This window comes from Lepidochelys olivacea (assembly GCF_965140295.1).
Source record: "Lepidochelys olivacea isolate rLepOli2 genome assembly, chromosome: 1".
NCBI lineage: Eukaryota > Metazoa > Chordata > Testudines > Cheloniidae > Lepidochelys > Lepidochelys olivacea.
Genome location: NC_140411.1, coordinates 215,515,011 through 215,537,849, shown reverse-complemented (window position 1 = coordinate 215,537,849; position 22,839 = coordinate 215,515,011). Strand labels below are relative to the sequence as shown.

General features: G+C 44.0%; 1 protein-coding gene across 1 annotated transcript; it reads right to left on the bottom strand.

Annotated features, from left to right (window-relative positions):
• Positions 1-2,025: 2,025 nt before the first annotated feature.
• Positions 2,026-22,088, bottom strand: LOC311520416 (DBH-like monooxygenase protein 2; the record flags this gene model as incomplete). The annotated part of the gene is given in 11 exon segments (XM_084627845.1): positions 2,026-2,037; positions 2,604-2,718; positions 3,024-3,094; positions 3,098-3,145; positions 3,503-3,562; positions 5,662-5,758; positions 6,256-6,275; positions 11,962-11,997; positions 12,001-12,108; positions 17,902-17,991; positions 22,026-22,088. Coding segments are annotated over 11 exon segments (720 nt in total).
• Positions 22,089-22,839: the final 751 nt, after the last annotated feature.

The following is a 22,839-nucleotide window of genomic DNA, read 5'->3' as shown; positions in this document are numbered from 1 at the left end:
AACTATCAGAAACCTGCATCCCAAGAAAGGGGAAAAAAAATCATAGGCAGGAGTTGTAGACCAGGCCAGATGAGCAAGCATCTCAGAGAGGTGATTAAGAAAAAGCAGAAAGCCTACAAGAAGTGGAAGATGGGAGGGATCAGCAAGGAAAGCTACCTTATTAAAGTCAGAACATGTATGGATAAAGTGAGAAAGGCCAAAAGCCATGTAGAGTTGGACCTTGCAAAGGGAATTAAAACCAGTAGTAAAAGGTTCTATAGCCATATAAATAAGAAGAAAACAAGGAAAGATGAAGTGGGACTGCTAAACCCTGAGGATGGAGTGGAGGTTAAGGATAATTTAGGCATGGCCCAATATCGAAACAAATACTTTGCTTCAGTCTTTAATGAGGCTAATGTGGGGCTTAGGAATAATGGTAGGATGACAAAAGGGAATGAGGATATGGAGGTAGATATTACCATATCTGAGGTAGAAGCCAAACTCGAACAGCTTAATGGGCCTAAATCAGGGGGCCCAGATAATCTTCATCCAAGAATATTAAAGGAACTGGCACATGAAATTGCAAGACCATTAACAAAATGTTTTAATGAATCTGTAAACTCAGGGGTTGTATCATATGACTGGAGAACTGCTAACATAGTTCCCATTTTTAAGAAAGGAAAAAAATGTGATCCGGGTAACTATAGTCCTGTTAGGTTGACATCTGTATTATGCAAGGTCTTGGAAAAAAATTTGCAGGAGAAAGTAGTTAAGGACCTTGAGGTCAATGGTAATTGGGACAAAATACAATATGCTTTTACAAAAGGTAGATCATGTCAAACCAACCTGATCTCCTTCTTTGAGAAGGTAACAGATTTTTTAGACAAAGGAAACGCAGTGGATGAAATTTACCTCAGTTTCAGTAAGGCATTTCATATGGTTCCACATGGGGAATAATTAGCTAAATTGGAAAAGATGGGGATCAATATGAAAATTGAAAGATGGATAAGGAACTGATTAAAGGGGAGACTACAACGTGTCATACTGAAAGGTGAACTGTCAGGCTGGAAGGAGGTTACTAGTGGAGTTCCTCAGGGAGCTGTTTTGGGACCAATCTTATTTAATCTTTTTATTACTGACCTTGGCACAAAAAGTGGGAATGTGCTAATGAAGTTTGCGGATGACACAAGCTAGGAGGTATTGCCAATACAGAGAAGGACCGGGATATCATACAGGAAGATCTGGATGACCTTGTAAACTGGAGTAATAGTAATAGGATGGGAGTACTTGTGGCACCTTAGAGACTAACCAATTTATTAGAGCATAAGCTTTCGTGAGCTACAGCTCACTTCATCAGATGCGTGAGCTGTAGCTCACGAAAGCTTATGCTCTAATAAATTGGTTAGTCTCTAAGGTGCCACAAGTACTCCTTTTCTTTTTGCGAATACAGACTAACACGGCTGTTACTCTGAAACCAGTAATAGGATGAAATTTAATAGTGAAAAGTGCAAGGTCATGCATTTAGGGATTAATAACAAGAATTTTTGTTATAAACTGGGGACGCATCACTTGGAAGTAACAGAGGAAGAGAGAGACCTCGGAGTGTTGGTTGATCACAGGATGACTATGAGCCATCAATGTGATATGGCCATGAAAAAAGCTAATGCGGTCTTGGGATGCATCAGGCGAGGTATTTTCAGTAAAGATAAGGAGGTGTTAGTTCCGTTATACAAGGCACTGGTGAGACCTCATATTGAATATTGTGTGCAGTTCTGGTCTCCCATGTTATTGCCAGTGGCTCTGAGATTTCTTCAGCTAATTCCTTCAGTAGCCATGGGTGAATAGCATCCAGCCACACTGATTTGAATTAATTCAAATTGGTCAGAAGATCTCTGACATGTTCTTTACTTATCCTGATCTGCATCCCTTTCCCTATATTGTCTGTGGTAATTTTGCTAGTCATCTGGTCACATTATTTTTTGTGATAAGACTGAAGCAAAGTAGGCATTGAGCAGCTCTGCTTTCTGATCATCTTCTGTTCTGAGCTCACCTTCTCCACTGAGCAGCGGACCCACACCATACATGCTCATGCTCATACACCTACATGCTCATGCTATTCCCATGTATACTTCTTTGGTGACATAGTTCCAAAGCTCATCAGATTAATCCCAAGAGAGTGTCCTCTAACCAATACACAGTTGAGGAGTAAGATGCATTGAAAGATTTGAGCAGAAGCACTAACAACTCAGGGATAACAGCTGGGGATAGGGGCTGTCAGGATTGAGAGGCATTAACAGAATTGTGTATGTGTTGTGCCCAGGACTGGAATAGAAGTGGGGCCTCAGAATAGGATTGGGTGGCATTGGCAGAGCTGAGTGCGCAATGCGGGAGGTCCAGGGTTAGACTATCGGGGGATGGAGTAGTCAGTGAAAATGAAGTGAATACACCTGCCTATGGGCCCTTCCTTTACATGTGACCCAGTAGATATCAATGGATTGCAGGTGCCATTCTTTGTGTAAGGCACTGACTCTGGTTCTGCCATGTGCTTTGGTCTCGAACTCCAGAGCTGACCATGTTTCCCCAACCGCTAACCACTCAGGAAGGTAAAGGCAAAGGTCACTTACATCAGTGGTTTTAATCATGACTATCTGATCAGCCTCCTTGGCTGCTTTCTCTGCAGTCTTGATGGTTTCATTGTTCCACTCGACATAGTTCATGGCAATCATTCCTTCCATCGCACTGCAGGGGAAGAGTAAAGGGGATTTGGGAGAGTGAGGAAGACAAGTGTGAGGAGAGCGGAGGAAGAGGAGAGAAGAAGGAAGGAGAGAAGGGAGGGGAAAAAGGAAAGGAGACTGTTATGGTATCACAAATGGAAAAATTCCTGAGTAGGGTTCAATCAGACAGGTCTAGACATGTGCAATATCAGCAACATCCCTTCTCAGTTATCTCTTTCAATTGGCATCCTCCCCATCCAGTGCCACATCCCTCAAGTTTTGCTCTCTACTCTCCAGAAATGCATCTAATGAGGGACTTACTCTGCCTACACACTTGGCCAGGAGGCCTCAATCTGCTGGATGTCTGGGTAGCCCATGCAGCTGGAGATGTTGTTGTGAGACTAATAGAAGAGGAATGCCAGGCACATCTCATTCAAGGTACTTGGCCCACCCTTCAAGGTACAGAGAGCAACACAATGTTCTACTAAGACACAGTGGGAACAATACTACCCATAGTGTCATTGCCAGCCCCTTCTATAGTTTAGCCCAAGCCAGACCACAGGGGAATTCTGTGTGATGAATGATTCTAAGAAGCTGTGTTCCGTCTCAGTCTTGGAGACCCTCTTCCCTGCTTGGGGAGCCACCCCTCAATTATGGTATGAATCTCTGTGTATGTCAAAGAAAGCTTGCATTGCGTTAGTCCTGGGATAGAGGGCATTGTTCTCCAAGATCTGTCAATCCAGCACCTTTCAATAAAACTAAATTGGTCTTAAATGCATAGAAAATTTGCAGATAGAAATCAGACTTACGAAGGTGATCTCCGTCCGATCCAAAGTTTGAAAGTTACATTCCACTAGGATCTCATCTCCCTGCAGCACAAAACAGGTCACATAGTCAGAGCTGTAGGAGCAGGGGCCACTGCCAAAAGTGTGCCTGGAGAAAGCACAGAGCAATCGGTACCCACCAATGGGAACTGGTAAACTCTTGTCAGCAAGTTAAGGAAGTATGGGCTGGATGAATGCACTATAAGGTGGGTAGAAAGCTGGCTAAATTGTCGGGCTCAACGGGTAGTGATCAATGGCTCCATGTCTAGTTGGCAGCCGGTATCAAGTGGAGTGCCCCAAGGGTTGGTCCTGGGGCCGGTTTTATTCAATATCTTCATAAATGATCTGGAGGATGGTGTGGATTGCACTCTCAGCAAATTTGCAGATGATGCTAAACTGGGAGGAGTGGTAGATACGCTGGAGGGGAGGGATAGGATACAGAAGGACCTAGACCAATTGGAAGATTGGGCCAAAAGGAATCTGATGAGGTTCAATAAGGATAAGTGCAGGGTCCTGCACTTATGACGGAAGAACCCAATGCACAGCTACAGACTAGGGACCGAATGGCTAGGCAGCAGTTCTGCAGAAAAGGACCTAGGGGTGACAGTGGACAAGAAGCTGGATATGAGTCAGCAGTGTGCCCTTGTTGCCAAGAAGGCCAATGGCATTTTGGGATGTATAAGTAGGGGCATAGCGAGCAGATCGAGGGACGTGATCGTCCCCCTCTATTCGACATTGGTGAGGCCTCATCTGGAGTACTGTGTCCAGTTTTGGGCCCCACACTTCAAGAAGGATGTGGATAAATTGGAGAGAGTCCAGCGAAGGGCAACAAAAATGATTAGGGGACTGGAACACATGAGTTATGAGGAGAGGCTGAGGGAGCTGGGATTGTTTAGCCTGCAGAAGAGAAGAATGAGGGGGGATTTGATAGCTGCTTTCAACTACCTGAAAGGGGGTTCCAAAGAGGATGGCTCTAGACTGTTCTCAATGGTAGCAGATGACAGAACGAGGAGTAATGGTCTCAAGTTGCAGTGGGGGAGGTTTAGATTGGATATTAGGAAAAACTTTTTCACTAAGAGGGTGGTGAAACACTGGAATGCGTTACCTAGGGAGGTGGTAGAATCTCCTTCCTTAGAGGTTTTTAAGGTCAGGCTTGACAAAGCCCTGGCTGGGATGATTTAACTGGGAATTGGTCCTGCTTTGAGCAGGGGGTTGGACTAGATGACCTTCTGGGGTCCCTTCCAACCCTGATATTCTATGATTCTATGTGGGACGGTAATAGGCTCCAAACCAAAATGACATGGAGAAACTGTCTCAAGATGTCAAGAATTATAACATTCATAAACCAGTCGGAGAACACTTCAATCTCTCTGGTCACGCGATTACAGACATGAAGGTCGCTATCTTAAAACAAAAAAACTTCAAATCCAGACTCCAGCGAGAAACTGCTGAATTGGAATTCATTTGCAAATTGGATACTATTAATTTAGGCTTAAATAGAGACTTGGAGTGGCTAAGTCATTATGCAAGGTAGCCTGTTTCCTCTTGTTTTTTCCTACCCCCCCCCCCAGATGTTCTGGTTTAACTTGGATTTTAACTTGAAGAGTGGTCAGTTTGGATGAGCTATTACCAGCAGGAGAGTGAGTTTGTGTGTGTATGGGGGTGGGGGGGATGTGAGAACCTGGATTTATGCAGGAAATAGCCCAGCTTGATTGTCATGCACATTGTGTAAAGAGTTGTCACTTTGGATGGGCTATCACCAGCAGGAGAGTGAATTTGTGTGGGGGGGTGGAGGGTGAGAAAACCTGGATTTGTGCTGGAAATCACTTTAGATAAGCTATTACCAGCAGGACAGTGGGGTGGGAATAGGTATTGTTTCATATTCTCTGTGTATATATAAAGCCTGCTGCAGTTTCCACGATATGCATCTGAGGAAGTGAGCTGTAGCTCACGAAAGCTCATGCTCTAATAAATTGGTTAGTCTCTAAGGTGCCACAAGTCCTCCTTTTCTTTTTGCGAATACAGACTAACACGGCTGTTACTCTGAAACCTGTCTCACTATGTAAGCCTGTTCTGCCTCCTCTGCATCCCAGTCCCCAGCCCACAAACTATGTCCCAGTGGGAGATCCTGGCAGAACATATATCGCTTTGATGGTGATGACCTCTTTCAGGTCCCGTGTTTCCTGCAGGGAGAAGTCATATTTATTGTCTTTGCAGATGATCCTCACCTGCTCACCATTCCTGGCAGGGATGAATAAGGAAAGGATGTCAGAGGCATTTCCACACACTGCTCAGACTAGGGATGTGGATGGGAGCTAATTCATATAAAATAATTAGTCCCTTTTTTCTCCTGGATACTCAGTCTTTGTCTCTCAAACCTTCCTCCTCCAAACCCAAAGGCTAAACTTTGTGCCCCAAAATGAAAAGCCCAGAACTGGTTCCCTGGCCAGACAACAGCTCCTGTGAGGCACCTGCAGCCCTGCGATACCAGAGAAACTCCATCTTAAAATCCCCAGATCTTTGGCTTCCATTTTAAATAAGCACAAGTCACTCCACCATTAGATGGAAGCTGCAGGTCATGTAGTGCTCAATACAGAACTGACAGTTAGAAACAAGACTAAAAATAGAACTGACAGTTTAGAATGTTGGTATGCATCCAAAGAGAATGTTGGCCGTTGGCATGCATCCAAGAAAGATCTGAAAAAAGATATTAGCTAAAGTGTCTAGAAAGTTCTTACCGAATGGTATAAAGGTCAGGCTGTCAGCGGGCAGGCAGCAACAGCTGAGGACCTGAGGAGAGAGAGAATAACAGCAGCAGAGGGAATCATGTCACTAGAGCAGAGGAAGAAGAGACAGAGAGCGAGAGAGAGACAGCATGCAGGAGACACAGTAGAGCATAGTAAGTCTGTCAGCTAGTTATAATATAGTGTTAGTGTGTATATACATCTTTATTAAACATTATCTATATATATGTTTAATAAAGATGTGTATATATACAGTAACACTAAACTATACTATAACTATCTGGCAGTTATGCTCTACTGTGTTTCCAATCTTTATAGCTAGGGACCAAATGGCTTGGCAGCAGTTTGGCACAAAAGGTCTTAGGGGTTACAGTGGACAAGAAGCTGGATATGAGTCAACGGTGTGCCCTTGTTGCCAAGAAGGCCAATGGCATTTTGGGATGTATATGTAGGGGCATTGCCAGCAGATCAAGGGATGTGACCGTTCCCCTCTATTCGACATTGGTGAGGCCTCATCTGGAGTACTGTGTCCAGTTTTGGGCCCCACACTACAAGAAGGATGAGGAAAAATTGGAAAGAGTCCAGCAGAGGGAAACAGAAATGGTTAGGGGACTGGAACGCATGACTTATGAGGAGAGGCTGAGGGAACTGGGCTTGTTTAGTCTGCAGAAGAGAAGAATGAGGGGGGATTTGATAGCTGCTTTCAACTACCTGAAAGGGGGTTCCGAAGACTATGGATCTAGATTGTTCTCAGTGGTAGCTGATGACAGAACAAGGAGTAATGGTCTCAAGTTGTAGTGGGGGAGGTTTAGGTTGGATATTAGGAAAGCCTTTTTCACTAGGAGGGTGGTGAAACACTGGAATGCGTTACCTAGGGAGGTGGTAAAATCTCCTTCCTTAGAAGTTTTTAAGGTCAGGCTTGACAAAGCCCTGGCTGGGATGATTTAGTTGGGGATTGGTTCTGCTTTGAGCAGGGGGTTGGACTAGATGACCTCCTAAGGTCCCTTCCAACCCTGATATTCTATGATTCTACAAATCCCTTTTGTATTGAATGCAGGGGTAATGAAATGCTGTTATCCTTATTGTACAAGTAAATGTCAGCAGAACTGAGCTTAGCATGTCCTGATTGTGGGGGTCACTCTCAACTGAACTGCACTTGCTAAGCAGGGGATAGGATGCCAAATCCTAGTGAAAGGAAAAGGTGGGAAAAGGTGTTCCCACATGGTGGTGTGGGCTCTACATAAGAGTCCTATGTGCTGTTTGATCCTTCTCCTCTCCACTGTTTAAATACAGCTGCTTAGGCTCAGTGGAGAGTCTTTTGTTTAGTGATCATTAGAGCTAAAATTACTGATAACTAGGTCTAAGGACTAAGACCTTATCCCTGCTGTGGGACAGTCTTTCAGTGAAAGACTGCACAGCCTGCGCTAGCAATGAGGTTCTTCATTAACTGCTGAGAGCTGGGTTATAGGGTAGGATCTCAAGACTAGGCATCTTTGAGGTTGCAGTAGAGATGCAGGTGGTAGTGGAGAAAGCGACGATGTAGCAGCATGTGGCAAAGTGAATGACAGCACATCAGCGGCAGTGGGCAGAGATGCAGAGTGAACAGCAGCAACTGTGAGCCTGTTGCATCGTCATCATCATCATGATCAGGGCATCTCTCTGGGCATCCCGGGGTGGGAAGTGAGCCCATGTGAGCACCCCTTTGATCTCTGGGTCTTTGCTGACCAAGGACAGCAGCTGTGAGTGGGGTGCAGAGGAGACAGAGGGGAGTGGTCTGTTAAAGGAACTTTTGTTAGACTTTCACACTGCAAGGTGAGAAACTGAAGCAAAGGGCCACTGCCCAACACACTGTGGGGTCGGGTTTGTTTATAGTCACATGCTTTGAATGTGGTTGTGGTGTTTTCCCAGACTAATGTTGGGTTCCCTTTCCCTTTTAATAAAGGTTCTCATTTGCTATACACAGACTCAGTGCTTGTGAGTGGGAAGTACTGCCTCTTAGAGGTGCCCCAGGGCAGTATTAAAGTTCCCCAGATTTCTTAGTGGGGGCTGGAGCTGGTTCTGTTTTGTAGTGTTAAGAGTCCTTGTTGCTGCCAATGTCACCTGGGAGAAGGATTAGGTTATAAAGGACCTGATCCTGAGCTGTACCAGACAAGCTGTTCCTTAAGGGCCACCTTACCTGGTAATTTCTGTGAGAGCCCAGTGACTGGGCCTGGATACTACAGAGGGAACGCCATGGGGACTCGGGGTTGGTGTGTGCCTAACACTAGTTTGCACAGAGACAGTGAGGCCTGTGGAGACCTGGAAGGAAGTGCTTGTGGGGTCAGAGGCTGTTGGTTTCACATAGCTGAGCTATAGCGGGCCCAAACAAGATTGCTTCACTCTAAGGGCAGGTAGTGGTGAGATACCTCACAGCTCTGGGTACCCCTGGGGAGCAACACAAGGTCCACGAGAGATAGTCTGACACTGAAGGCCAGATGTTCAGAATTGCTGCATGTGTTAGTGCATGGGGGAAAATGTCTATTTGTGTGCCTGTTCTGTGAGTGCAACTTCAAATGTAATCTTGGTAACTGAGCACCGATGACCAGCCATGTATCTAAGTGGTCATTTGTACATGCAGTTACATGTAGAATGATGATAAATGTGTTCCCACTTTAGATCCACAAACATACACATTTGTGTATGTAGAGTTCTGGTAATCTGTCCATTAATGTACCAGTGACAAAGCAGATCTTTTGAAAATAGGGCTTCTAGGTACTACAATAATACTAATTAAGAATTATAATATCACAGACTCATATTGTCATTTTTAGGCTGATCAGACTTTTTAATTGTAATTTTGCTGTCTATCTGAAACCGCTGCACAGCATTTCAATTAAAAAAGAGCCGGGGTGAGACTTTGCATTTTGCCAATGCTGTTCCCACTGAAGCAATGGATTTAATGGGAACTGAGTTATACTAATGATGAGCACAACTGAAAACCCCATCTTATGTTTTTAACAGCTCATATAATACACTGCACTCAAGTGATGGTTCTATATGTGATGTTCATTGACTCATAAAACTTATCTTTCTTAAAGAGGCAGATCCATGATCTATGAAAGGGATGGATAGATAGGCAGACAGAAAAAGAGAAGTAGGAAAGGTTGAGGTGAAGGGTAGAGTGAAAAAAGAGACCTTCAAACCTCTGCCTAGGTTCAGCTGAGTTTCCCAGAAGCCAGAGGTTGTATTCAAGCCTCAATGTTTTGAGGCTCACATCTCCCCAGTACTGAATACTGTCCACACAGAGGTCTTTATGAAAAGGGAACCACTAATCCTATTAACATATTCTACATCATAAACTGTTGCAATATGCTCCTATTTTTAGACTGTAAACTTAGAATCATAGAATATCAGGGTTGGAAGGGACCTCAGGAGGTCATCTAGTCCACCCCCTGCTCAAAGCAGGACCAATCCCCAACTAAATCATCCCAGCCAGGGCTTTGTCAAGCCTGACCTTAAAAATTCCTAAGGAAGGAGATTCCACCACCTCCCTAGGTAATGCATTCCAGTGTTTCACCACCCTTCTAGTGAAAGTTTTTCCTAATATCCAACCTAAACCTCCCCCACTGCAACTTGAGACCATTACTCCTTGTTCTGTCATCAGCTACCACTGAGAACAGTCTAGGTCCATCGTCTTTGGAACCCCCTTTCAGGTAGTTGAAAGCAGCTATCAAATCCCCCCTCATTCTTCTCTTCTGCGGACTAAACAAGCCCAGTTCCCTCAGCCTCTCCTCATAAGTCATGCGTTCCAGACCCCTAATCATTTTTGTTGCCCTCCACTGGATTCTTTCCAATTTTTCCACATCCTTCTTATAGTGTGGGGCCCAAAACTAGACACAGTACTCCAGATGAGGCCTCACCAATGTCGAATAGAGGGGAACAATCACGTCCCTCGATCTGCTGGCAAGCCCTTACATATACATCCCAAAATGCCATTGGCCTTTTTGGCAACAAGAGCACACTGTTGACTCATATCCAGCTTCTCATCCATTGTAATTCCTAAGTCCTTTTCTGCTGAACTGCTGCCGAGCCATTCGGTCCCTAATCTGTAGCGGTGCATGGGATTCTTCCGTCCTAAGTGCAGGACTCTGCACTTGTCCTCGTTGAACCTCATCAGATTTCTTTTGGCCCAAATCTGTAATTTGTCTAGGGCCCTCTGTATTCTATCCCTACCCTCCAGCGTATCTACCTCTCCTCCCAGTTTAGTATCATCTGCAAACTTGCTGAGGGTGCAATCCATGCCATCCTCCAGATCATTTATGAAGATATTGAACTTTTAAAACCAGCCCAAGGACCAACCCTTGGGGCACTCCACTTGATACCGGCTGCCAACTAGACATGGAGCCATTGATCACTACCCATTGAGCCTGACAATCTAGCCAACTTTCTATCCACCTTATAGTCCATTCATCCAGCCCATACTTCTTTAACTTGCTGTTAAGAATACTGTGGGAGACTGTGTCAAAAGCTTTGCTAAAGTCAAGGAACATGTCCACCGCTTTCCCCTCATCCACAGAGCCAGTTATCTAGTCATCGAAGGCAATTAGATTATTCAGGCATGACTTGCTCTTGGTGAATCCATGCTGAGTGTTCCTGATCACTTTCCTCTCCTCGAAGTGCTTCAGAATTGATTCCTTGAGGACCTGTTCCATGATTTTTCCATGGACTGAGGTGAGGCTGACTGGCCTGTAGTTCCCCGGATCCTCCTTCTTCCCTTTTTTAAAGATGGGCACTACATTAGCCTTTTTCCAGTCGTCTGGGACTTCCCCCGATCGCCATGAGTTTTCAAAGATAATGGCCAATGGCTCTAAAATCACATCCGCCAACTCCTTTAACACTCTCGGATGCAGCGCATCCGGCCCCATGCACTTGTACTCATCCAGCTTTTCTAAATAGTCCCGACCCACTTCTTTCTCCACAGAGGGCTTGTCACCTCCTCCCCATGCTGTGCTGCCCAGTGCAGTAGTCTGGGAGCTGACCTTGTTTGTGAAGACAGAGGCAAAAAAAGCATTGAGTACATTAGCTTTTTCCACATCCTCTGTCACTAGGTTGCCTCCCTCATTCAGTAAGGGGCCCACACTTTCCTTGACTTCTTGTTGCTAACATACCTAAAGAAACCCTTCTTGTTACTCTTACATCTCTTGCTAGCTGCAACTCCAGGTGTGATTTGCCTTTCTAATTTCACTCCTGCATCCCCGAGCAATAATTTTATCCTCTTCCCTGGTCATTTGTCCAATCTTCCACTTCTTGTAAGCTTCTTTTTTGTGTTCAAGATCAGCAAGGATTTCACTGTTAAGCCAAGCTGGTCGCCTGCCATATTTACTATTCTTTCTACACATCGGAATGGTTTGTCCCTGTAACCTCAATAAGGATTCTTTAAAATACAGCCAGCTCTCCTGGACTCCTTTTCCCCCTCATGTTGTTCTCCCAGGGGATCCTGCCCATCAGTTCCCTGAGGGAGTCAAAATCTGCTTTTCTGAAGTCCAGGGTCCATATTCTGCTGCTCTCCTTTCTTCCTGTGTCAGGAAAACTTCCTGTTCCTGTACTGTTTTAAGAGAAGTTTAAGAGAAGTTCCCTGTTTAAGGTCAGAATACAAGGGGGAGGCATGTTTGTTTCACTTATATATGGCTCCTTGTGCAGAAGGATTGTCTCCTCCATTACCGTGATATCCAGGTCATTTGTGTCACATGTCTGGAACTAACGTTTGAACCTCATTGTGGTAAAGGTCTCATCTTCTGTCAGTGACAGCAGCTGGTAGTCCTGGCTCTTGTCCTCCTTGAGATTTTCCTCATCCACAGCATGCCAGTCCTGGAGAGGACATGGAGAAGGAGGTCAAATCAAATGAGAAACAACATGGAGAGAAGAGAAGTAACTTCTCTTTACATTCTGAGACAGCATCTCTCTAAAAAGCACTGATGGGGATTGAATAACTGTTAAAGTTACTATGACATTGAAAGGTCTCTCTGTCTTCATTGCCAGTTTTTACAAATCAGAGAAACACAATAGGCACATCTTGTCCATTCCCTCCCTCTCTTCAATGTGACAGTAGCCACTGGAGTTCCTGTGTACTGACACCTATATAGTGCAGAATGACCTTTGGTAATCCAGACTAGTGCTGATCAGAAAAATTTAGATAACTTGTTTTTCCACTGAAAAGTATTATTTAGTCAAAACCAGAATGCTTCATGGAAACATGTTGGTTTCAATGCAAATTTAATCAGGAAGGTTTCTCAGATCCAGGATACTGGGAAGAGAAGAAAAGCAGAGTTTTTCTAACCACCAGGCTATAGATTCTCTCTCTCTCTCACACACACTTTTTCTAACCACTACTAATCCTGACCCATATCAGCTGAAGAACTAGAGATCAGTCTCTTACCAGTACTCCTGTGTGTGAAACGATCAATTTCATAGAATCATAGAATATCAGGGTTGGAAGGGACCTCAGGAGGTCATCTAGTCCAACCCCCTGCTCAAAGCAGGACAAATCCCCAATTAAATCATCCCAGCCAGGGCTTTGTCAAGTCTGACCTTAAAACCTTCTAAGGAAGGAGATTCTACCACCTCCCTAGGTAACGCATTCCAGTGTTTCACCACCCTCTTAATGAAAAAGTTTTTCCTAATATCCAACCTAAACCTCCCCCACTGCAACTTGAGACCATTACTTCTTGTCCTGTCATCTTCCACCACTGAGAATATTCTAGAACCATCCTCTTTGGAACCCCCTTTCAGGTAGTTGAAAGCAGCTATCAAATCCCCCCTCATTCTTCTCTTCTGCAGACTAAACAAGCCCAGTTCCCTCAGCCTCTCCTCATAACTCATGTGTTCCAGACCCCTAATCATTTTTGTTACCCTTCGCTGGACTCTCTCCAATTTTTCCACATCCTTCTTGTAGTGTGGGGCCCAAAACTGGACACAGTACTCCAGATGAGGCCTCACCAATGTTGAATAGAGGGGAACGATTACGTCCCTCGATCTGCTGGCTATGCCCCTACTTATTCATCCCAAAATGCCATTGGCCTTCTTGGCAACAAGGGCACACTGACTCATATCCAGCTTCTTGTCCACTGTCACCCCTAGGTCCTTTTCCGCAGAACTGCTGCCTAGCCATTTGGTCCCTAGTCTGTAACGGTGCATGGGATTCTTATGTCCTAAGTGCAGGACCTTGCACTTATCCTTGTTGAACATCATCAGATTTCTTTTGGCCCAATCCTCCAATTTGTCTAGGTCTCTCTGTATCCTATCCCTACCTGCCACCATATCTACCACTCCTCCTAGTTTAGTATCATCCGCAAATTTGCTGAGAGTGCAATCCACACCATCCTCCAGATCATTTATGAAGATATTGAACAAAACCAGCCCCAGGACCGACCCTTGGGGCACTCCACTTGATACCAGCTGCCAACTAGACATGGAGCCATTGATCACTACCCGTTGAGCCCGACAATCTAGCCAACATTCTACCCACCTTATAGTGCATTCATCCAGCCCATACTTCTCTAACTTGCTGACAAAAATACTGTGGGAGACCATGTCAAATGCTTTGCTAAAGTCAAGAAACAATACATCCACTGCTTTTCAGAAGTAAACTAATCTGAATCTTTAGCAAAAATGGAGCAAGTGAAGAAATCAATAGAGCAGATGATTAAAAGAGCTGTGCACCCAGCACCTCCCATTGTAACACTTAGGGCAGATTTTCAAAAGAGATCAGCACCCAGCCTTTGAAAAATGGGCCCTGGTTATGGGTGATGAACCCTTCTGAATATTCTGCCTAACAGACTGCTTTATCAGTACAGTCACTGTAAGAAAACCAAATTATGTTTAGTGTGTGTGTGTGTGTGTGTGTGTGTGTGTGTGTGTGTGTGTGTGTGTGTATATATATATATATATATATATATATAATATATACACACACACATAGAAAGGGATTGAATGAGGTCATCAAAGGTGAGTGCTACCCTATGAGAACAAGAGAAGATGTAAGGCCAGATTTTATAAGATATTTAGATGCCTAAAGATACAGATAAGGAGGTAGTGGGATTTTCAAAAGTGCCTAGGTGCCCAGTTCACATTGATTTCAATGAGAATTAGGCACCTAGTGCTTTTGAAAATCCTAATAGGTGCCTATCTGAATCTCTAGGTGCCTAAATACCTTTACAAATGTGGCCTGTCATGCCTAGACTTCAAAATACAAGAGCATTTTCTGTACTGCTGCAAGTCAAGGGTTTTGGCAAGTTGACTCACTACAGGAAATGCAAAAATGTACACCTTCAACTCTTCTTTTGGGAAACATGTTTAAGTGACTTCCCTCCAGGACTGCCTCAGCATCAGAGGGGTGCAACAAAGCATGAAATCCTATATCTTGAGACCAGAAGTGAATAGGGTAGAATCACTGAGGATCTGATTTAGAGCAAAAAATGAGGGATTGGATAATGTTCCACAGCCTGCCACAGAAAAGGAATTTAAAGTAAACAGGAACCAGGATGGGCTGAATGAGATTAGTCATGTAGGACAAATACTTAGTGAGAAAAAAAGTTCAACTGACCCAAGGAAGATGGAGATGATTGTATAAATGAAATGACTCCAAAACAAGATTCACAGCATGTTATCACATCCAAGCAAATTCACCCCTAATTTCTGATCATTAAGGACTCGACACAGAATTCTGCTTGAAGACAGTACAGAATGGCACTGGGCTGATAGACAAGAGATCCACCCCCACAATGTATTCTCCTGAGTTTTGTCTAGTTTCAGACTGTTGTCCATGGATCAGTAGTGGTCTGCACAGCACTTGCTGGTGGTGCACAAACAGCTGGTGTTTTTCTCCTTATTTCCAGCTTCTAAATTGCATTAAATGACCTCTACACATTCATCAGCTACCTTTCTAATGCTACTTATCTGTGTAAGCGGTTGAAGCAGTTGCCATAGGAATGTTATGTGATTATGAATGGGAAGGGAGGTGATCAATGTAATTGTGAATATGATGGGAGGTGGCCCTCAATCGCAACTGAGAAAGGTGGTGCCGAAAAGATAAGCTCTATGACTGAAATATAGTCCATACACTATGAAAGAGCTTGCAGAATTTCCCCCCTTTGGAATGGACAAGAAACAAAATTTCCTAGGACAGGAGATCCTATATCCCCCTATAAGATCACCACCTCACTTCCATCGACCCATCCCATTTCAAATGAACAAGCAGAACACTTTGCTAAACTATTTATGTGCTCAGAGTATTTTTCTGGTACAAAGTACATTTTTTTCCAATTAAGTGCACTTAATATAAGTTTCTTTGCCAAGTGGAGTCCCCTCTATCAATCATGATTGTGAAAGCATTTAAATGTCCCTGGGACAGGAGGTTATTATGAGCTAAGAGGGAACATTTTTATAGGAGCCCCTTGTGAATATATTGGTAGCACATCTCTGCTCCTTGGGGTGACTATCCAAAACCTCGTATCACCTTCCCTGCATTTCCTGATACCCAGCCTGACATCCTTTTTTTTCTGCTCAATTTCACCTCCATTGCCTCTAATTGTAGCTTCTCGAATCCCTCTAAACCATTCCTTCACCAAGCTGGGAATCACATTACAGAGGGGAGTTAGAAAATACCTCCTTTGTTTTCTATTCTTTGAAATTCCCCTTTGTATTACGTTATTAAGCTAAAAAAGCAAAGATGAACCGTCCCAAAATGAGTTACACAAAAACCAATACACAAAATAAGTATTAAAAACTAGAAGTAAAATCATTCACTAGACATTTCTTATCCCTGAGATGTATTTGGAAAAATCTCTCACTCTTGAGAAAGAGAAGAATGATTTAAGAGAGAGAGAGAGAGAGCAGTGTAAACATACACACATACTACATCTACACTTAACTACATTCCCCTCCTCCCCCTGAATTTACCTATTGTTTGTACTACTGGTTCAGCTAATAGGTGAGTGCCAATATGGGGTGTAGATGTGTGTATTCATGTGTGCGTGAGCATGCTTGCCTATATTCTTATACACCTTTCTGGATCTGCCAAGACTATTGGAACCTCTTTGCCCCTCACCTGTGGTTTCCCAACCATCAGAGGTCCCATGCTAGCCACAATCTTGAAGTTACATCAGCTAATGATTTGGGGTGCCTCACTATTAGGAGGACATCATGAGATCCCTTAAAAAATTAAAGCATTCCCGAATCATTTTGAAAATTCTGGTCATTGTGACCAGAATTTCACAACCAACCAATGAAAACATGCAAAACTAATTTAGTTTCAGGTTCATACATGAAATGGAAATGGAACCAGATGAGCAGAATAGATATATTTTGACACTGCAAAGTTTCATCAATGTTCAGGAAAAAAAAGCCTCTGGATAAACAGAACTATTTGGAGATTAAGCTCTTTGGTTTTCTAAGGGGCTTGGTGATAACTAAATACATGGTAAATGTTTTGCAAGTAACACCCAAGTCTTCACAGAACTCGTTGGTTTGGTTAGACTCACATGTTTACCATACTATACTGAGTTTGACCTGTGTTCCATAATGGGCAAACTGGTGTGGCTTGGATTTTGCAAAACCTAATCAGCTGAGCTTTGGTTCTGCAAATTCAGAATGAGGAATGGTTTGGCTACAGGTTACATTTTATCTGGCCTTTCAAGGATTGGGAGAAGTTAGAGTGGTAGGGATTTAACTCATCTTTTTGTCTGAATGGGAAAAAAGACATAGCAAAACTCAAGGCAAGTGAAACCACAGGAAGTGAAACTGACAAAACAAATGTCATCAGAATCCACATAAAATAAACCAATGGTTCTCAACCTTTCCAGACTACTGTGTCCTTTGTAGGAGTCTGATTTGTCTTGCATACCCCCAAGTTTCACCTCACTTAAAAACTACTTGCTTACAAAATCAGACATAAAAATACAAAAGTGTCACAGCACACTAGTACTGAAAAGTTGCTTATGTTCTCATTTTTACCATGTAATTGTCAAATAAATCAATTGGAATATAAATACTGTACATTTCAGTGTATAGTATTAGAGCAGTATAAAGAAGTCATTGTCTGTATGAAATTTTAGTTTGTGCTGACTTCACTAGTGCTTTTTATGTAGCCTGTTGTAAAACTAGGCAAATTTCTAGATGAGTTGATTTACCCCCTGGAAGACCTCTGCATACCACCAGGGATATGTGTACCCTGGTTGAGAACCAAGGAAATAAACCATACATGATTTCCCCTATCTCTAGTCATAGCGGGTCATTGAACTGGTGGACCAAACTTTCATTAGAGCATGGGCATGTTAGTAACCAGAAGCATGCAGTGTTTTCAGGTATGTATCTAGGTGAAGGCAGGTAGCAGGTATGTCTGCATGAGCATGTATAGTGGTGAGGGATATGGTTGTGAACCTAGCTCCATGTTGACTGCATGTGTGCTGGTGCATCGGCCATGTGTTAGCAGGACTGTACTGCTTCTGGAAGCATCCACTGACCTGATAGTAGATGGAATGACCCAAATCTATCTAAATCTTCCTGCTTGTGAACTCAACCCACACAGAATCCTGCCTTGAATTCAGTATGTGTAAAGCATGACCCTCTGAAAAGGGGAAAGGAGGGGAAATGTTTTCAACTTACAGAGAAATAGATGCTGCTCTTGGGGAAAATGCCCCCGATCACAATGTCGGACCCAGGAAACTCTCCATGAGGGCTGAATCCAAATGCCACCTAGCCAACAGTGTGGACCTGGAGCTCAAAGTTTATCATCTCCTCTTCATCATGGCCCCAGGGCATGAAGACCATGTTTGAGTGGTCCAGGAAAGCAGAGAAATGCAACAGGGGAGGTGAGGGCTGGCTGGAGCAGAGGCATGGGATGGACAGGATGAAGAGAAGGCTCTTGGTCCACAGGAGGCTTATCTTCTTTATCAGGATCAGGGTAGCCTCTCTCTCGTGCTGATCCCCTGGGCAGGATGCTCTGAGGTAAGGGGTCCAGCTTATATGGATGTCTGGCAAGGCTGGGCCTGGTGCCAGAGAGGAGGGGCAGCAACTTATTCTTCTACATCTGATTAAATAGATGGCGCAAAGTCAACACTTTACGTAATACACCTTGGTGCAATGCCTGGGAGAGACAGGTACTAGGGACCCTATGTGCTAGTGTCACAAGATATTGAACAGCTCTTTGGACCTATCTGGATGCAGGAGGGGACTCGGCATTCCCATCCAAACTGGTATTCTGAGAGCCAGCATGTTACCTCATTCACAAAGAGAGAGGATTTCTTTTAAGGAGTCCTCTCATCAGCTCGCCCCTGTCTTGGAAAGGCTGGAGTGAGCACCAATCATTCATTAGTATCATATAGTCATTAGCTGTGAGGCCATTCAGAAGCAATATGTTGGTGAATCTCAGTCCATTCCTCATGGGAGGAGAGTCTGCATCAGAAAAAGCACCATCAGTTGGGGCACCCCTGTGTCAGTGTCAGGAAAGAGACCGTGAGACTGGAGACTGCTTTCCCCTCATGGAATTGGGTCTATCACAAGTAATAGCCTTTGTCCAAATGATAGCACTCAGAGTAGTGTACAGAATGTAATGACAGTGAAAGAGGGAGAGAGAGATTAAAAAGTGCCCAATGTCCTAATATTTTTAACCCATCTCCCCCACCCTGTATCCTTGCCCACCTGATTTTGTCATCCATTTCTTATGTCTTGTCTTTTAGACTGTAAGCTGTTTGGGGCAGAGACTTTCATTTACCATATGTTACAATAGATCTCCATCACTTGATGTTTTAAAATCAAGACTAGCTGTCTTTTTAAAAGATACGCTGTAGCTGAACCGGAAGTCACAGGCTTTGATGCAGGCATTATTGGGTGAAATCCTCTGGCCTGTGTTATACAAGAAGTCAAACTAGATGATCAGAATGGTTCCTTCTGGCCTAAAATCTATGATTCTATGTTTATACAGCACCCAGCACGATGGGACCCTGGCCTGATTCACCTCTAGGCACTACCACAACAATAATAATAATATAAAGGCAAAAAGTTCCCCCCGGGTTCTGAAATAATACAAAGACAGTCCATGAGACAGAGAGAAAGAGAGAGTCTGTTCTGGGTGGCTGGAGCTGCAGAGAGAAGGCTCTCACACCAGGTGACATTTGGGGAAAGGACATAGAGGAGGCAAGTGCTGTGGTCCTTGAGCAGAGTTGCTGAGGTGCATTGTAATGAGAAGCCACATCCCTGAGGCAGGCTGAAGGCATGTTTCAAATCACAAGAGAGCTATTTTCAGTTCGTTCCTGCAATGCCTGAGCAGGTAGGGTAGTTGTCTGAGGCAAGGGGGTGATGCATGGCCATGCTTTTTAGTACTGGATGCGGTGGGGCAGATTCTGAAGAGCAGGGACTTGAGGTCATTGTTACAATAGCTAAAGAAGGGGGATTTGAATAGTACAGAAGGGGATATGAATTACAGAAACACCCTTGTCCCATGCATTGCCCCTTGATTGGGAGACTGGAACACTATCAAAACACTCTAACCCTCCCAGAGACATTATCAGTGTGCAGTAATAATATCAACAGTGGCAGGCCCCAGCAACCCAGTGACCATACAACCGGTTCTGCAGGGAGTGGCTTGTTTTTCCTCCGTTGCTTTGTGTCAACGCCAATCTGTTCAGTTATATAAACCACTGCGATCTGTTCCCTCACCCTGTGAGCCACAACTCACACCTGTGGGTATGTGTCAGGGGGTCGTTCGTTCTCTTTATACCTGCTAGAAATGCCCAGAGCAGCCTTGCATGTTAATCTGCTGGGACTGGCACTCCCAAAACAGATAGAGAACAGAGAAGGAAGGGCATCTAATCAGATTCTCAGGGACAAGATTTAAATGGATCAGGTTCCACACATTATTCTTGGATCCAAGGTTGTTTTGCTGACAGTCTTGCTAAAGTCAGTGAATGTGTGTGTGTTGCTTCCTAGCCTCTTTTTGCAAACAAATCTAAACCATTGCACAATACAGCACAATTTCTGTCTTCTGCTCAAGAGAGAGCCAGGCACATTTCTGTGGGTATGGCAGGTAAGAGAGAGGTGCAGGCAGAGCTGTGTGAGGATTTCAAGAATAGGATACCACATGATGCTGCATGTCAGGATTGAGGTTGCATTGGCAGAGCTGTGGGGAGAGCTCAGGACTGAAAGAGCAGGGGGTGCATGTCAGGATTGACGGGCATTGGCAGAGCTGAGTGTGAAATCCAGGACCAGGATAGCAGGGGTTGCTGCAGGACAGGACTGAGAGTCATCAACAAAGGATATGTGGGAGTGTGGGGGTATGTACAGAACAGCTCCTGCTCTGCCTATCACTGGCCAGCCCCTACTTTGGTTTTCATCGTCATGGATTCTAAACTCATGTTCACTTTCTTTTGCAAAGGAAAAGCAGAGAATCTCTGCATCACATGGAGAGGATGTAAAATAAGGGGATGCACCTGAGACGTTGCTGGAAGAGGCAACTATCTAGGGATTACAGGAGGAGATATTGTAGCTGTGTGACAGAGATTAGAGTTGCATGGTTTCTTTTAAGGAGGAGGATTTGGGCAAGACTCCCTGTCTCCATAACAGTGGTGACTGGCGTGGGAGATATATCCAGGAACATACCATGAAAACTGATAATGAGAAACATGCCGAGTGAGATTATGAAATGAAAGAGGAGCTAAATGAGATTTAAAAAAACACCTTTAGAAGACTAAAACAGCATAAGAGCTAGGTGTGGAGTGAAAGGAGGAGGCTCAAATCCATAAGGCCAGCAACACAATAGCAGCCTTGAGGATCTGTGTAACACAGGAGACACCCCAAACCGGTGGTATGTTCCATAGTCAGATTTAATTAACGCAGTGACAGGTGTGAACTCCTGGATCACTGTAACAGTCTTACCATGGAGTCACAGACTGTCCCCTTGGGCACTCCAGTGTTTCTTGGCACCCAGGCAAGATGGACTCAGTGATAAATGGTTAGTTACACCAAAAATCACAAAATATTCAGGTTCCTTCCAGTCCCAAGAAACCAGTCACTTATCCAACATCAATTTGTACCTTAGAAGTCACAACGAAGTCAACACTTGTAGCCAGTCTTGTAATGAATTAGCTAGAGCTTTATTAACAAAGAAAAATAAATGAGAGTTATTTACAGTTTAAAGCAAGCAAACGTATATGCACAAATGAGCTTCAGTCTGTGATTCAAAAGGTGACAGAGATGTAGTAATCAGTCACCACTAAATGTCTTTTTAGGGCTTAACTCAGGTTGACCTTGGGGCCCTCTGCTTTTTGTTTCTTAGCTCCAGCTCTTGTGAGAGTCCAAACAGCACTGAAATCTATGGAATAAGGCCTTATGTATGTACTTCTCCATGGATTGATGGACCGATTAACAAAGCTTTTGTCCTATGATGGCCCACTTAATTTTGATAGTCCTTCTGGATGGGCGGGGGAGTCACTCTTCCCATTTGAGTTCACAAATTCAGAGCAGGCATTTGCACAATTACAAAACAAACTTATATTTTACCATTTACCGTAGCATGGAATACAGACATTACAAGTGAGATTAATGCACACAACAACTTACAAGCCTTTTATAGAGTCTAAACTCTAAATACATTCTTATCGGACTGTTTTGAAGAAAACTAGCATACAGGTGAGCTGGTTTGGTTTCCAGCTATGAGTTTGTCAGTTCTTAGCTAATGCATATGGCCTTGGCCAGAGTTGGCACTTGGTTTACCAGCATCACAACCTCCTTACACCATCCTTCTGCTTCTCAAATGGCAGCAGAGGAACACGTGATGCCGTCAGTATGTGCTCCATATTGTGAAGACATACCTATAAAAGCTTGTCAGTTACATTTGGGCTATGGTTGAAAAATTGTTTTTCTGGCCCACACAAATATGTTATAGCTGCATTTTGGATACAGCAGAGTGGTTGCAAAATGGGTATCAATGAGACCAGAGAGGAGGAGGAGGTAAAAGCAGTCAATATGGGGAATGCTCAGGGCCTGAAAATATGTTTTGGTTGTCTGGGCAGAGAGAAGGGTCAGGTAACTGATAAGTTGTGGAGGAAGAAGCGGGAGGATTTGGACACAACTGGGACGAGAGTAGTCAAAGACGTTGCCCAGGGTTCAAGTTTGGGTGAGAGGGAGGGTGACGCTGTCAAAAGCAAAGGAGAGTAAGTTAAGATGAGAAGGGTTAGGAGGAAGAATAAGGAATTCAGTTTTAGCCATATTAAGAATGAGGGACTAGCACGCTGTTCAGGAAGAGATTTTGGAAACAGTCAGAAATGCAGGACTAGACAGAGGGAACCAACTCAGGCATGGAGAGTCAAATCAGGTCAAGTCAAAGGTTGTATTTTTGAGGGAAAAGGATGTTAGATGAGAGGGGAAGAGGTCAAAGGTGGAACAAGCTCTCAGGAGAACATGTCAGAGCTCAGGGTGAAACAGAACTGTGACTTGCAGGATGGCTTATGACAGCTCAGGCTATCCCAGCCATAGGATACAGATGCAGAAGAGTTACCTGAACAGAATAAGGGTAAATGTTGCCTGCGGGAGATGTCTTTGCTACAA